The following is a 15,585-nucleotide window of genomic DNA, read 5'->3' as shown; positions in this document are numbered from 1 at the left end:
GCTCAAATGATGAAAACTGACTCAAGAAGAAAGAGAAAAGAGATTTAAAACTAGTAAATAAATTAAATTAGCTGTTAAAAGGATGTTAACAATTTTGGACTTAAATACACATAAATAGAAAACTCGTTATCTGGACTCTGGGTAGAAAAATACTGACTTCAAAGAAATGAAAACCCATATTTAAAACTTATAAAGATTTAGATATCAAACTCAAGCTAAGAAATTAGTAATGGTCTAATTCACTGGTCTAGAACCAGTATTACTTCAAGAATCCTAACAGAGGCAACAAAAGCAGTTGAAGTCTAACTGACTTCTATAGAAAATACAAACAGCTCAGTATCAAGGAGAGTCACTAGAAGAAAGAACAGTAGCTCATTACCCTCTCCTTTGGATAAACCTAGTTTCTTGTCACTTTCATTTGTGATTTAGACATGTTACTTGTATTCCTGAAGAATGTGACTAACAACAATAGCTAATGTCATCTTTTTTTCTCTCAAAGGTGTTTTGGTTTAAATCATGGGTTATACAAGAATCCTAATGTCACCCATTTATTAAGCATGTGAACCCTGAATTAAAATTGTTACCCTATGAGAACATAGAAAAGCTTCTAGCCTCAGAAGGATCAGGTAGTCTGGTATGTTTGATAAATACCATATTTGAAAATGAAAAATCCAAAACCTTTAGATTATTTAACACTTGATCACATGTCCCTCCTTCTGTAATCTAAAAGATAAAAGTTTTACCTTTTAAACTTGTGTTATCTACATGACTTTTGGAAACCTCCTAGGTTTCTTTGCCTGCTAGAAGTTCCTAATGTGAACCTACCATTGAATTCACAAAAGAAGATGCATGTAATTCCTAATATATCACTTAGAATTCTCTCATTTTCCTAGATTTAAATATGTAGCTGATGCCACCAACTGGCAATCACTTTAAATTTCTAGTAACTGAAATATTATAGTCATTACAGGAAATATGTGCCAAATGTTTGCATGCTCCTTGGATACCATAAATTCAATGGAATTTCCAACAAATACCAAATGACAGCAGGTCCAGGTTTATTCAGTGAAGTCCCAATTTATGTCTGCAAACACAGCATTATCATTAATAGTGTATTTCAAATATACACTGGTTTGCAAGTAATATAATATGGTCACTTTAAGCACAAGTAATTTTTTAATTCAGAGCTCAATTAATCATCCATGCCTCTCCAATAAACTAAATGACAATATGAAAAATCCTGATTATTACCGTTCTGCACAGCTAATGGGATTTCTTGAAGTTTCCAGATTGACCAAGAATCAATTTGTGTGGTAATCCTTTTCTTTCTTGATTTTTGTCGTTGTAAAGCTTCTTCAGCTTCTGCCCGATCAGTCTCCAGACTTTTAATGAGATGGATGGCCTCTGATAGCAGTGTTTCCATTTCCTGCTTCAATTCAGGACACTTTTCATCTTAAAAGGGAAATACGTATTCATATTTGCTAATAAATCAGCCTGTAAGCTGGATGGTAGTGGGTGAGGGAGCTGGGGAACCAGTTGTATTGCTATCTTTTAATATTTATATATTTACCAAGAGAATTTTAGAAAAATGACTGAGCCTTGTAAACACAAGTTTCACTATAATACAATCATAACATTAATTATAACCTTTGAAGACAGATTTTGAAATGAATATTTTATAAGACAATAAGAATAAGTCTCAACCAATAGCTTCACACATAATATTTTTGAGCAAAAAAACATATGTTCCATTCACAAGCTGTATTCTAGAGCTTTATTTTGAAACTATGCTTCGGTTTCCTCCCACTCTATGGGAAAAACAAACCATAATGATTATATCAGATAAATACTGAAAATCCTCAGATGGTTCTTAGGAATAAGACACTTTATATTCTTTATCTTATCAGATAATAACATCCCTTGTTAGCCTTGCCAGAAATTCATCATCGTTTACAAATTCTATTTATTCAGTTATAATACAAATTAACTCCTTTATGAGAAACATTTGGGACTCCTGCTTCACAGCTCTGGAATGATAAGGTTTAATGTTAACAAAATGATTAACATGGGTATTCATTCATCTATTTATGCAAGAAATGGGTAGAGAGCCTGTTACATTCTAGACAATATGCTCTCTCCCTGGAGGTTGGTCAGTAAGAAAGATGGATATGACTCATATTCTGGTAAGATTTATACTTGTAAACAGTGGCTTTTGCCAAAATGTGACATGACAAAAAGATATAAACAAACACAGAGTGTCAAACAAGGCAAAGCATCTAAAGAGCTAAGGCTGGAGGAAAAACAGTGAAACTGGATCAAGAAGAAAAGCAACTAACAATAAATTTTCTTTTATTTTGCTTTCTCTTTCTTTTGGACAGTAAAGACATTATTTTTTTTTTTGCTGGAAAGTAGTATTACATAATGGTTATTAGTACAAGCTCACCACTCACACAGTTCTTATTTTTAACCTAGTGGGCTTGTTAAAGAAATTCAGTATGCCTAAAAAGAATTCCTGAGAAACAGGTTTTTCTATTGTAATGCACAAAATTAACTTTTTCCAGCCTGGTCTTTTATTTGAGTTCTATTTATTTGGTCTATTGTCTTTATTTTTCAAATTCCACAATATCTTAGACACTTGATCTTCTATAAATGGTCTGCTTTTTATTACAACATACACATCAAACACTGTTCACCAATCAGCTTAACATTCATTCAATTTCTATAACAGGGCTTCAGTTGGAAAGATATGATGGAGTTATGCCACTTAAAATTAAAGCACTCCTGATTGGATATATATGTGTTTTTACCAAAGGTGTCCATTACATTTAGACAAGATGTCTTTTATACTGTTTCTACAATAGCAGTCTAAAACAAATGCTATGTGTATAACTTAAGATGTCGCAAATTCTGTTTAACACCTCTCTGGACTTTTTTTCCAGAATACTATCTCAATTAGTTTTACTGTTTCATATTGAATAAGTGAGCATCCACCTGCATTTTTATTAGGGTGTGGGTGTGCTCAGGGGTTTCAGCCATGTCCGACTTTTTGCAGCCCTATGGAAAGACTCATGCTCCTCTGTCCATAGGTTTCTCCAGGCAAGAACACTGGAGAGGGTTGCCATGCACCCCTCCAGCGGATCTTCCTGACCCAGGGATCAAACCCACATCTCCTGCATATCCCTGCCTTGAAGGTGGATTCATTACCTATTGAGCCACCTGGAAAGCACCATTTTTATTGGTAGAAACAACTTAATTACAATAAATCTTCCTCATCCTGATACTGTCTTGTGTTTTAGGGTCAAATATACATGTTTATAATAAACATAATTGGAATTAGTTTGTTATTGTGACCATTAATACATTGATATTTTCTCCTAGAATTTGTCACTGAAAAATTAAGAAATAATTGAATCAGATTTTCACTTTCATTATAGAAGACAAATACAAAATATTCATGCTTTTACAGAGTCCTGAGTTTATTAGTTATCCTTCACTAAAGGAAGGCATTTAACAAAGTTTTGTTGCAAAAGTAGGAGGAAGTGTTTAAAGTAATGCCAAAGATAAATTCAAATATGTTGAAATAATTTTAATACAAATTTTTATACCAGTATAAAATTTTTATACATTTATATTTGGAAATTGTGACTAGAAGGTTAGTCTTCAAGGCTATGGTTTTTCCAGTGGTCATGTATGAATATGAGAGTTGGACTATAAAGAAAGCTGAGCACTGAAGAATTGATGCTTTTGAGCTGTGGTGGGAGAAGACTCTTGAGAGTCCCTTGGACTGCAAGGAGATCCAACCAGTCCATTCTAAAGGAGATCAGTCCTGGGTGTTCATTGTTGAAGCTGAAACTCCAATACTTTGGCCACCTGATGCAAAGAGCTGACTCATTTGAAAAGACCCTGATGCTGGGAAGGATTGAGGGTAGGAGGAGAAGGGGACGATAGAGGATGAGATGGTTGGATGGCATCACTGACTCAATGGACATGGGTTTGGGTGGACTCCAGGAGTTCGTGATGGACAGGGAGGCCTGGTGTGCTGTGGTTCATGGGGTCACAAAGAGCCGGACATAACTGAGTAACTGAACTGAACTGAATCATATATATATATATATATATATATATATATATATATATGAGCTGTAATGTCTAATACGGTAGCCATGAACCACATGTGATTAATTTACATTTAAATGCAAGTTAAAGTTAAACTTAACATTTAAATTACTCAGTGTCACCATATTTTAAGTGCTCATAGCTACATGTGGCTAGCAGTTACCCTACTGGACAATGAGACAAAACATATTTCTACTATCACAGAAAGTCTTAATGGACAGTACCGGATTACCATTAGCTTCCTGAGAGGTAGAGAGGGAAGGACCTAGAGCAGTATATATATATTACCGTAATTAATAAATGTTTGTTGAATAAGTATTTAATCAAACAGTATAGAAGGCTCTTACTTCTGCTGGACACTCTTAAGAATTATAAAACTCATACAATTCTTGTGAATATCAGAAATACATAAATGAAAAGCTAATGAGCTTTCAAATGTAATTCTGCTTATGTAGTGTGAGGCACAATTTTACCTCTCAGTTCTTCTGGTTTGGGCTCTTGCACTAGTGTAGCAACACTCAGATCTTTTTTCAGGTCTTCTGTGAAAGAAGTTCTGTTCCTTTATAATGGAAAAGAAGCAACCAGTTAATAAAGAAGGACTATACTTACCATTAGTCAAACAAATTTTAGGTGATGTTTTCACACTGAATTTAAAATGTCTATAGTGACGCTTACTATACATGTTAATGGTACTATTTAAGAAATTAAAATAGCGAAATTCTAATTGGTAATGACATTTATATTTCATGGTAAATTAACAGGAATTTAAAATTTGTTATAGTGGACTTTTGGACTCAGAGGGAGAGGGAGAGGGTGGGATGATTTGGGAGAATGGCATTGAAACACGTATACTATCATGTAAGAATTGAATCACCAGTCTGTGTCCAATGCAGGATACAGCATGCTTGGGGCTGGTGCACGGGGATGACCCAGAGGGATGTTGTGGGGAGGGAGGTGGGAGGGGGGTTCATGTTTGGGATCGCATGTACGCCCGTGGTGGATTCATGTCAATGTATGGCAAAACCAATAAAAAAAAAAAAAACTTTAAATTTTTTGAGAGATAGTAAAGCAATATTTTTTTAAATGATATTAGTCTCTTCTGAGAAAGCTGCTGTCAGGAAAAAAAAAAAAGAGAACTTACTGAAAATAATTTGAAAGTTATTTCTCCAATTACAGTTTAGCAGTTTCTGGGAAGACAATACAAAATGTAAGGAGCAAAAATATGATTTAATATTTGAAGTTAATAATATTTTAGAAAAATATACAAATGTTCTTTTCTGAAGAACTTTGCTAGTGAAAGTTCCATATATTGAATAATGAAGCATTTCTCATTGTCAGTATCTGATCCAATTCGTGAATACTAGACTAGTTTAAATTGTATTTGTTTTATATCTACTCTATTTTTGACTGTGCTGCATCTTCATTGCTGCACGTGGGCTCAGTAGTTGCATTTCCCAGCTCTAGAGCACAAGATCAGTAGCTGCGGCACATAGGCTTTGGTTGCTCCAGGGCATGTGGGATCTTCCCAGATCAGGGATTGAACCCATGTCTCCTGCACTGGCAGGTGCATTCTTCACCACTGAGTCACCAGTGTAGCCCTTTCCAGTGTATATAAAAAGAAGCACACTTCCTCTGATACAAGTCACAAGAAAATAACTAACACCAAAGCAGAATATTTCATTTTACACATGTTGTAGCATGTATCAGAACGTCATTACTTTTTATAATTGAATAATATTCCATTGTACAGATATACCATTGTTTATTAATCTATGAGTCCACTGAAGGATTTGAGGTTATTTCCACCTTTTGGCTATTGTGAAGACTGATGATAACAAATATTTATACAAAAGTTTTTGTGTGAACACTGGTTTTGACATCTTTTGGGTACATATATCAGAGTGGAATTGCTGGGTCATATGTTAATTCTAGGTTTAGGTTTTTGAGGAAACAGCAAACATTTTCACAGTGGTTGGTCCAATTCTTCATTCCCAGTAGCACTGTATGAGGGTTCCAGTGTTCAATAAAAGTGGCAAGATGGCTATCCTTGTTTTGTTCTTGATCTTGGATTATACAGTTAGGTTACTGGATTAGGTGTATTTCTTTCAGTATAATCATTTATGATTATGAATTTTCCTCTGGGCACTGCTTTTACTTCATCTCTTCAGTTGTGATACACAGTGTTTTGATTTTCATTCATCTCAAAGTACTTTTAATTACCTCCAGAGATTACAAATTGTCTCTCTGGTTTTTTATAGCATGCTGTCTACATGAATTTTCTAGGTTTCCTCCTCAGCTGATGAACACCTCTAGTTTTTCATTTCAGTTATTGTACCTTTTAGCTCTAAAATGTCTATGTGGATCTTCCTTATAATTTTTTCTTTTTTCATTGATATTCTATATTTGTTGAGACATTAATCTCCTGCTTTTGTTGTATTTTTGTCCACAGTTTATCTCTTTGAGGATATTTGAGACAGTTGATTTAAAGTCTTCGTCCAATAAGCAGAATGTCATGCTTCCTCAGAGTATTTTCTTCATTTGTTTTTCCCCTTAATAATGGAAGTAAATTTTCTTTTATTCTTCTCCTGCCTCATAATTTTTGTAAAAATCTGGAAATTTTGAGTACTCTAATGTGATATGAAAATAAGATTACCATCCCTCTATTGTGCTTACTTTTGATGTTTGTTGTGGGTTGCTTTTGTTTGTTTAGTGATTCTTCCAAACACTTACTGTAATATTAATATCAGATTCTTTTTCACTTGGGGTCACCAAAGTGTTTCTTAGCTTATTGGTGAAATTGAGTTTTGTCCAAGTTACCTTAAATACTTGAGGTCAGAAAAAAAAAAAGAAAAGAAAAAGGGAAAACTATACGCTTGCTTGGAGTACTTCTTTCATCCTTATTCAGAATGTTTATAACTCTGCCTCTACCTTCAATTCTTGCCTGTGTGGATCCTAAGGCTAGCCAGAGATAAAAGATTAAGTCTTCTTGGTCTTTCCTGAGCATGTGTACAACACTGTTCATATCTGTGCATTTTAAAATTATCCAATATATATGAGAACTTTGAAAAATCCTATTCCCCCATTTATAATATCTCTTTCCTCAAACTCTTCATTCCCAGGCATTCTGGTCTTTTCAGTGTCTGTCCCAAATTATCCACAATCTTAGACACTGGTGACAAGTATATGACCTTAAATACTTTCAGCAAACACTGCCTGGAGGTGGTTCCAGCTCTGTAATTTCTCTAAATCAGGAAAAACAAAGTCAATCTTTGTGTTAGTCCCTTTAGGGAGTCATCAGACTTATAAAAACAGTGAATTATAATTCTTTGAGAATAAGATCTGTATTGTTCCCTCTGGCACTAGCAATCTGCACAAGTTCAGGCTATTTGCTTCATGACCACCACTGATCTGAGGGTAGGAGGATGGCAAGTGGGACATTTCAAATGCCACAGCCCTTCCTTCAGGCAATCAGCCACTCTTTCTGCATTAATTTTTCCCCTTATTGTTGCAAGTTTTGGACTAGATTTCAGATTTCTGCAGAAGCTGATTCTGACCAATTTTTGCCAAAATTTATAGATGCTTTTATGGTAGGACAGAGCCCTGGAGATTCCTATTCTGTTATTTCCAGTGACATCCTGATTCTTACATTTTTACTTTTTTTTTTTTTCATCTGAGTTGGGTTTTTTATTTTTTTTTTCAGTGTTTGCTTTTAAAATTTTTCATAATTTTTTTTAGCTTTTTATTTTTTAAAATTTTAATATCTTTAATTCTTACATGTGTTCCCAAACATGAACCCCCCTCCCACCTCCCTCCCCATAACATCTCTCTGGGTCATCCCCATGCACCAGCCCCAAGCATGCTGCATCCTGCGTCAGACATAGACTGGCGATTCAATTCTTACATGATAGTATACATGTTAGAATGTCATTCTCCCAAATCATCCCACCCTCTCCCTCTCCCTCTGAGTCCAAAGGTCCGTTATACACATCTGTGTCTCTTTCCCTGTCTTGCATACAGGGTCATCATTGCCATCTTCCTAAATTCCATATATATGTGTTAGTATACTGTATTGGTGTTTTTCTTTCTGGCTTACTTCACTCTGTGTAATCGGCTCCAGTTTCATCCATCTCATCAGAACTGATTCAAATGAATTCTTTTTTACAGCTGAGTAATACTCCATTGTGTATATGTACCACAGCTTGCTTATCCATTCATCTGCGGATGGACATCTAGGTTGTTTCCATGTCCTGGCTATTATAAACAGTGCTGCGATGAACATTGGGGTACATGTGTCTCTTTCAATTCTGGTTTCCTCAGTGTGTATGCCCAGCAGTGGGATTGCTGGGTCATAAGGTAGTTCTATTTGCAATTTTTTAAGGAATCTCCACACTGTTCTCCATAGTGGCTGTACTAGTTTGCATTCCCACCAACAGTGTAGGAGGGTTCCCTTTTCTCCACACCCTCTCCAGCATTTATTGCTTGCAGATTTTTGGATCGCAGCCATTCTGACTGGTGTGAAGTGTTTTCTAACACCGCACACAAAAATAAACTCAAAATGGATTAAAGATCTAAATGTAAGATCAGAAACTATAAAACTCCTAGAGGAGAACATAGGCAAAACACTCTCAGACATAAATCACAGCAGGATCCTCTATGATCCACCTCCCAAAATTCTGGAAATAAAGCAAAAATAAACAAATAGGATCTAATGAAAATTAAAAGCTTCTGCACAACAAAGGAAAATATAAGCAAGGTGAAAAGACAGCCTTCTGAATGGGAGAAAATAATAGCAAATGAAGCAACTGACAAACAACTAATCTCAAAAATATACAAGCAACTTCTGCAGCTCAATTCCAGAAAAATAAACGACCCAATCAACAAATGGGCCAAAGAACTAAATAGACATTTCTCCAAAGAAGACATACGGATGGCTAACAAACACATGAAAAGATGCTCAACTTCACTCATTATTAGAGAAATGATTCTTACATTTTTAAAAATAAATATTAATGTATAATATAAAATTCTGCTCTCAATATCATTTTTCTTTTGAAATAAACTTATTTACAGCAGATTAATCATCAAAATTTGAACATAAAAATGTAAAAGAAGAGTGAAATGCTCTTACCATTCCTCCAAAGAAGTTTCAAACTGTCAAAATAAAAGATGAAAATCAAATCTTTAAGGTCTCAAATCAATAATAGATTTAACTAACAGCTTAACTCACTAACAAAATTGTAAACACTCTACATCCTCCTGTTTGTTTCTGTCAAATTATACTCTGTTGTTTCTACAAGTATACCTTTATCTTAGCTAGCCTTATTCTTTTATTATCACTCTCACCTAATGGTTCTCACCCTTCACCTGTTTCTAAACTTTACCTTTGCCCTAACAGTCAGTTCAAATGCCATTTACTCCTAACAGACTTTCCACACAATCAGAAGTACATACTATCCATTAAATTTCAATATACTACCATAAAGTGGAAAACACATAATTACATGTTAAGTTTACCAATATTTAGTTTTTTATAGAATTATCCCACTTCTGGACTATAAAATCCTTGGTAGGAGTTATGTTGTACAGATGTATTCTAACACTACCTTGGGCTATAAAAGGCACAAATTAACAAAAACATGGAATATATAGCCAGAATGTTATGGATTTCACGGACAATATTCAATTCAACATTTTAAATCAGACATATATGATCACTTCTCAATTCCCATATCACACCAAAATTTTGGAGAAAAATATATAGGCACAATAGTAAGATCACTGGACAATATATTTGAGAATTCCCGAAACAGAGTAATCAGATGAGACTGATGGTAAAACGGAGCAAAGAAAAGTATAACTCAGAAGAGACAAGTGGAAGCAAGGACATGGAAGCAACCTAGATATCCATCAACAGATGAATGGATAAAGAAGTTGCGGTACAAATACACAACAGAATATTATTCAGCCATAAAAAGGGACACATTTCAGTTAGTTCTAATAAGGTAGATGAACCTAGAGCCTAATATACAGAGTGAACCAAGTCACGAAGAGAACAATAAATATCACATATGAATGCATATATGTGCAATCTAGAAAGATGGTACCAATGAACCTATTTGCAGGGCAGATGTTCAGCTGGTTTTAGAAAAGGCAGAGGAACCAGAGATCAAATTGCCAACATCCACTGGATCATGGAAAAAGCAAGAGAGTTCCAGAAAAAACATCTATTTCTGCTTTATTGACAATGCCAAAGCCTTTGACTCTGCGGATCACAATAAACTGTGGAAAATTCTGAAACAGATGGGAATACAAGACTACCTGACCTACCTCTTGAGAAACCTGTATGCAGGTCAGGAAGCAACAGTTAGAACTGGACATAGAACAACAGACTGGTTCCAAATAGGAAAAGGAGTACATCAAGGCTGTATATTGTCACCCTGCTTATTTAACTTCTTTGCAGAGTACATCATGAGAAACACTGGACTGGAAGAAACACCAGCTGGAATCAAGACTGCAGGGAGAAATATCAATAACCTCAGATATGCAGATGATACCACCCTTATGGCAGAAAGTGAAGAGGAACTAAAAAGCCTCTTGATGAAAGTAAAAGAGGAGAGTGAAAAAGGTGGCTTAAAGCTCAACATTCAGAAAATGAAGATCATGGCATCCGGTCCCATCATTTCATGGGAAATAGATGGGGAAACAGTGGAAACAGGGTCAGACTTTATTTTGGGGGGCTCCAAAATCACTGCAGATGGTGACTGCAGCCATGAAATTAAAAGACGCTTACTCCTTGGAAGAAAAGTTATGAGCAACCTGGATAGCATATTCAAAAGCAGAGACATTACTTTGCCAACAAAGGTGCGTCTAGTCAAGGCTATGGTTTTTCCAGTAGTCGTGTATGGATGTGAGAGTTGGACTGTGAAGAAGGCTGAGCACCGAAGAATTGATGCTTTTGAAGTGTGGTGTTGGAGAAGACTCTTGAGAGTCCCTTGGACTGCAAGGAGATCCAAGCAGGCCATTCTGAAGGAGATCAGCCCTGGGATTTCTTTGGAAGGAATGATGCTAAAGCTGAAACTCCAGTACTTTGGCCACCTCATGCAAAGAGTTGACTCATTGGAAAAGACTCTGATGCTGGGGGGGATTGGGGGCAGGAGGAGAAGGGGACGACAGAGGATGAGATGGCTGGATGGCATCACCGACTCGATGGACATGAGTCTGAATGAACTCCGGGAGTTGGTGATGGACAGGGAGGCCTGGCATGCTGCAATTCATGGGGTCACAAAAAGTCGGACATGACTGAGCGACTGAGCTGAACTGAACTGAACTAAATGGAGATGCCGCCATAAAGAACAGACTACACAGTGGGGAAGGAGAGGAAGTGATGAACTGGAAGAGTAACACTGAAACATATACATTGCCATATATAAAACAGATAGTCAGTGGGACTTTGCTCTATGTAGCAAGGGGCTCAAACCCAGTGCTCTGTGACAACAGAGAGGGGTGGGATAGCGTGGGAGATGCAAGGGAGGTTCAAGACAGAAGGGACATATGTGTACCTATGGCTGATTCATGTTAACATATGGCAGAAATCAATACAATATTATATGGCAATTAAAAAGAAATAAATACATTTAAAAAAAAAAAGAAACAACAAGTGGAGATCATTTCATGGAAGGTGAAAAGTTTCTGTGTGGAACTCATGAAAAATTCCCAGTATGTGAGAATAAGCTGCTGATAACCAAAGTAAATGCTTCCCTGGTGGCTCACACAGTAAAGTGTCTATCTGCAATGTGGGAAACCTGGGTTTGATCCCTGGGTTGAGAAGATTCCTTGGAGAAGGAAATAGCAATCCACTCCAGTATTCTTTCCTGCAGAATTCCATGGACAGAGGAGCCTTGTAGGCTACAGTCCATGGGGTAGCAAAGAGTCAGACATGACTGGATTTAGAAAAGGCAGAGGAAGCAGAAATCAAATTGCCAACATCAGTTGGATCATAGAAAAAAAAAGAGAGTTCCAGAAAATTATCTACTTCTGCTTTATTGACTATGCCAAAGCCTTTGATTGTGTGGACCACAACAAACTCTGGAAAATTCTGAAAGAGATGCCTGACCTGCCTCTTGAGAAATCTGTATGCAGGTCAGGAATCAACAGTTAGAACTGGACATGGAACAACAGACTGGTTCCAAATAGGAAAAGGAGTACGTCAAGGCTGTATATTGTCACCCTGCTTATTTAACTTCTATGCAGAGTACATCATGAGAAATGCTGGGCTGGAAGAAGCACAAACTGGAATCAAGATTGCCAGGAGAAATATCAATAATCTCAGATATGCAGATGACACCACCCTTACAGCAAAAAGCAAAGAAGCACTAAAGAGCCTCTTGATGAAAGTGAAAGCGAACAGTGAAAAAGTTGGCTTAAAGCTCAACATTCAGAAAACTAAGATCATGGCATCTGGTCCCATCACTTCATGAGAAATAGATGGGGAAACAGTAGAAACAGTGGCAGACTTTATTTCTTTTGGACTCCAAAAATCACTGCAGGTGGTAACTGCAGCCATGAAAGCAAAAGACACTTGCTCCTTGGAAGAAAAGTAATGAGCAACCTAGACAGCATATTCAAAAGCAGAGACATTACTTTGCCAAGAAAGGTCCATCTAGTCAAAGCTATGGTTTTTCCAGTAGTCATGTATGGGTGTGAGAGTTAGACTATAAACAAAGCTGAGTGCCACAGAATTGATGCTTTTGAACTGTGGTGTTGAAGACTCTTAAGAATCCCTTGGACTTCAAGGAGATCAAACCAGTCAGTGCTATATGAAATCAGTCCTGAATATTCATCGGAAGGACTGATACTGAAGCTGAAACTCTAATACTCTGGCCACCTGATGAGAAGAACTGACTCATTAGAAAAGATCTTGATGCTGGGAAAGATTGAGGGCAGGAGGAGAAGGGGATGACAGAGGATGAGATGGTTGGACTGTATCACTGACTCAATAAACATGAATTTGGGTAAACTCTGGGAGTTGGTGATAGACAGGGAAGCCTGGCATGCTATAGGCCATGGGCTTGCAGAGTCAAACACAACTGAGCGACTGAACTGAACTGAACTGGACCAAAGTAAATAATGGAGGGGCTGCCTGTGATGAGACAGATCACTCCAGTCTGCTGCTTTCCATCCAAAGAATCCAGAATACACAGCCAAAAAGTTACCCTCTCGACATTGCCATGAGAAAAATTCTCTGACCACATTGGAGGTATGCCCAAGTTGGAGAGAATATCTAAGAATGTAAGTTACTGCTCTAGAGAGAAGCAAAATAGAGCTTCTACAACCAGCAGAATCTCACATAGATTCAGACAAGTCCATGAGGAAAAACAAAAGCAGATGTACGAACGACTGAAAAGATTATAAGGGGCTATAAACTCAAAAGTAAGCTTATTAAGGCAAATGGAAAGGCCCACAACTTTCTTGCTTAAGCATATTACTTCCTATTCACAAAGAGCCTGAGTAGAAATTTTTATATACTGGACAAAAGCCTTTGATGTAAGCAGACTCTGACAGTTACTAAAAAGCAAACAAATAATAACAGCAACAAAAAACAACAAAAACTTATGCCAGCAACCAGTAATCAGTTTACTGGTTGGTTTATCACTTATAAATACAAGGACAAAAAAGAGTATCCAAATATTTGAAAAAAGTTTATAGCATGAAAAATAACAATTTATTCAGATATAACAGAAATGCTGGAATGAATATAAGTGAATATAATAATAAATTGAAGGCATATATATCTTTTCTCTACAATATTATAAAAGAGAAAAACTAAATTTGGTATGAGTTTCTTTGGACTTTCCAGTTGCGCTAGCGATAAAAAACTGCCTGTCAACGCAGGAGTCACAGGAGATGCAGGTTCGATCCCTGGGTCGGGAAGATCTCCTGCAGGAGGAAATGGCAACCCACTCCAGTATTCTTTTCTGGAGAATCCGATGGACAGAGGAGCCTGGCAGGCTATGGTCCACAGGGTTGCAAAGAGTTGGACACAACTGAAGCAACTTAGCACGCATGCACACGAGTGTCATTATTTAAGTACAAAACAGACTAAAATAAGTAATCATTTCATCTTCCATGTACGTGAGAGCTTAGGGACTTTCCTGGCTGTCCAGGGGTTAAAAATCTGCCTTAAAATACAGGGGACACAGGTTCAACTCCTGATTGGGTACTAAGATCCCACAGGATGCCAAGCGCCAAAGCCTGCATGCCACAAACCTAAGCCTGCATGCCACGATTAGACAGCCTGCGTGCCACAACTACTGGGGCCCAGTTGCCACAACTAGAGAGTCCATGCACCTCAACAAATGATCCCGCATGAGGCCACAAAGATCCCACGTGCTGCAACTAAGACCCAATGCAGCCAAATAAATTTTAAAACAGAATAGTCAAAGAAATTTAAAAATGAAAAAAAAAAAGGACAGAACTACCTACCAAATATAAAAGTATATTATGAAGCATGTAATTAGAAGGAGCAAGTTTCATTTTCAACACTACACAGAATCAAATTTTCCATTTTACTCACTTTAATTTGTGGCATATAATGCAGATATGCCTGTATACTTCAGGGTCATATTCACCAATGCAGAGTTACTGCTGCATAATAACCATTCTTAAACTCAGTGGCTAAAAATAATCCCCATTTATTTGCTCATATTTGAGTCACCAATGAATGATGGGTTCAGCTGTGTGTTTTTTTGGTCACTAATATGATCTCAAACTAATGCAGTCACCTGGCACCTTGACTAGGATAGGTAGTTCAAGACAACCTCACTCACAAGTGATGGTTTGTGACTGCTGTAGGTGGGGCCTGTCCCTCTACTTGGTCATTCATCTTCAAGGAGGCTAGATTATGCTTCTTTACCTGGTGAACTTATGGCAGCGGAAGAGCGAAGGCAGAAGCTTCAAGGCCTCTTGAGACTTTTCTTAGAACCTGTATGACACTTCTTCTGATACATTTGTTGTTTGAAACAAGTCACAAGTCCAAATCTATGTTTAAAGGTTGAGAGAATAGACTGTCTGTTAAGGTAAGGAGATGGAAAGGAGGAGGGTAACCATTTTTAATCCACCATTATCTTATCTTTGGCTTCAAGTACATACATGTGTCCTAGATGTAAAATGTCTCAAAGATTTAAGTATAACTGCTAAAACCATAAATGTCTTGTCCTAGCCACAAAGTTTTGGTATGTGTGTGTGTGTACACGCATGCATGAAGCAATAGATAATAGAAAAAACAGGTTACTTTTCTGAAGATATTTTCCTTAGAATAGGGGGCCAAATACAGACTGCAATGAATGAATGAGTATTTGGGAGGTGAGGAATCAGAGACACTAAATTTAGGCAACTCTTTTCAGATGTTAAGTGTAATGAGAAGAGAAACTGAAAAGGGGATGGATATATTTAAGAGTATGTATGGAATAA

At 36.9% G+C, this 15,585-nt stretch overlaps 1 protein-coding gene across 1 annotated transcript in view; it reads right to left on the bottom strand.

Annotated features, from left to right (window-relative positions):
* The window catches only part of CCDC178 (coiled-coil domain containing 178), a 171,291-nt gene that overhangs the window by 100,988 nt on the left and 54,718 nt on the right, over window positions 1-15,585 (bottom strand). Inside the window, exons 5-7 of the mRNA XM_069568311.1 lie at window positions 9,245-9,267; window positions 4,590-4,675; window positions 1,252-1,452 (exon numbers count right to left, since the gene is read on the bottom strand). Of these exons, the coding sequence (XP_069424412.1) occupies window positions 1,252-1,452; window positions 4,590-4,675; window positions 9,245-9,267 (310 nt within the window). The remainder of the gene's footprint in view (window positions 1-1,251; window positions 1,453-4,589; window positions 4,676-9,244; window positions 9,268-15,585) is intronic.

Source organism: Ovis canadensis, chromosome 23 (assembly GCF_042477335.2).
Source record: "Ovis canadensis isolate MfBH-ARS-UI-01 breed Bighorn chromosome 23, ARS-UI_OviCan_v2, whole genome shotgun sequence".
NCBI classification, from domain to species: domain Eukaryota; kingdom Metazoa; phylum Chordata; class Mammalia; order Artiodactyla; family Bovidae; genus Ovis; species Ovis canadensis.
The sequence above is the reverse complement of the archived record's forward strand: the minus strand, read 5'-3'. Positions and strand labels throughout refer to the sequence as shown.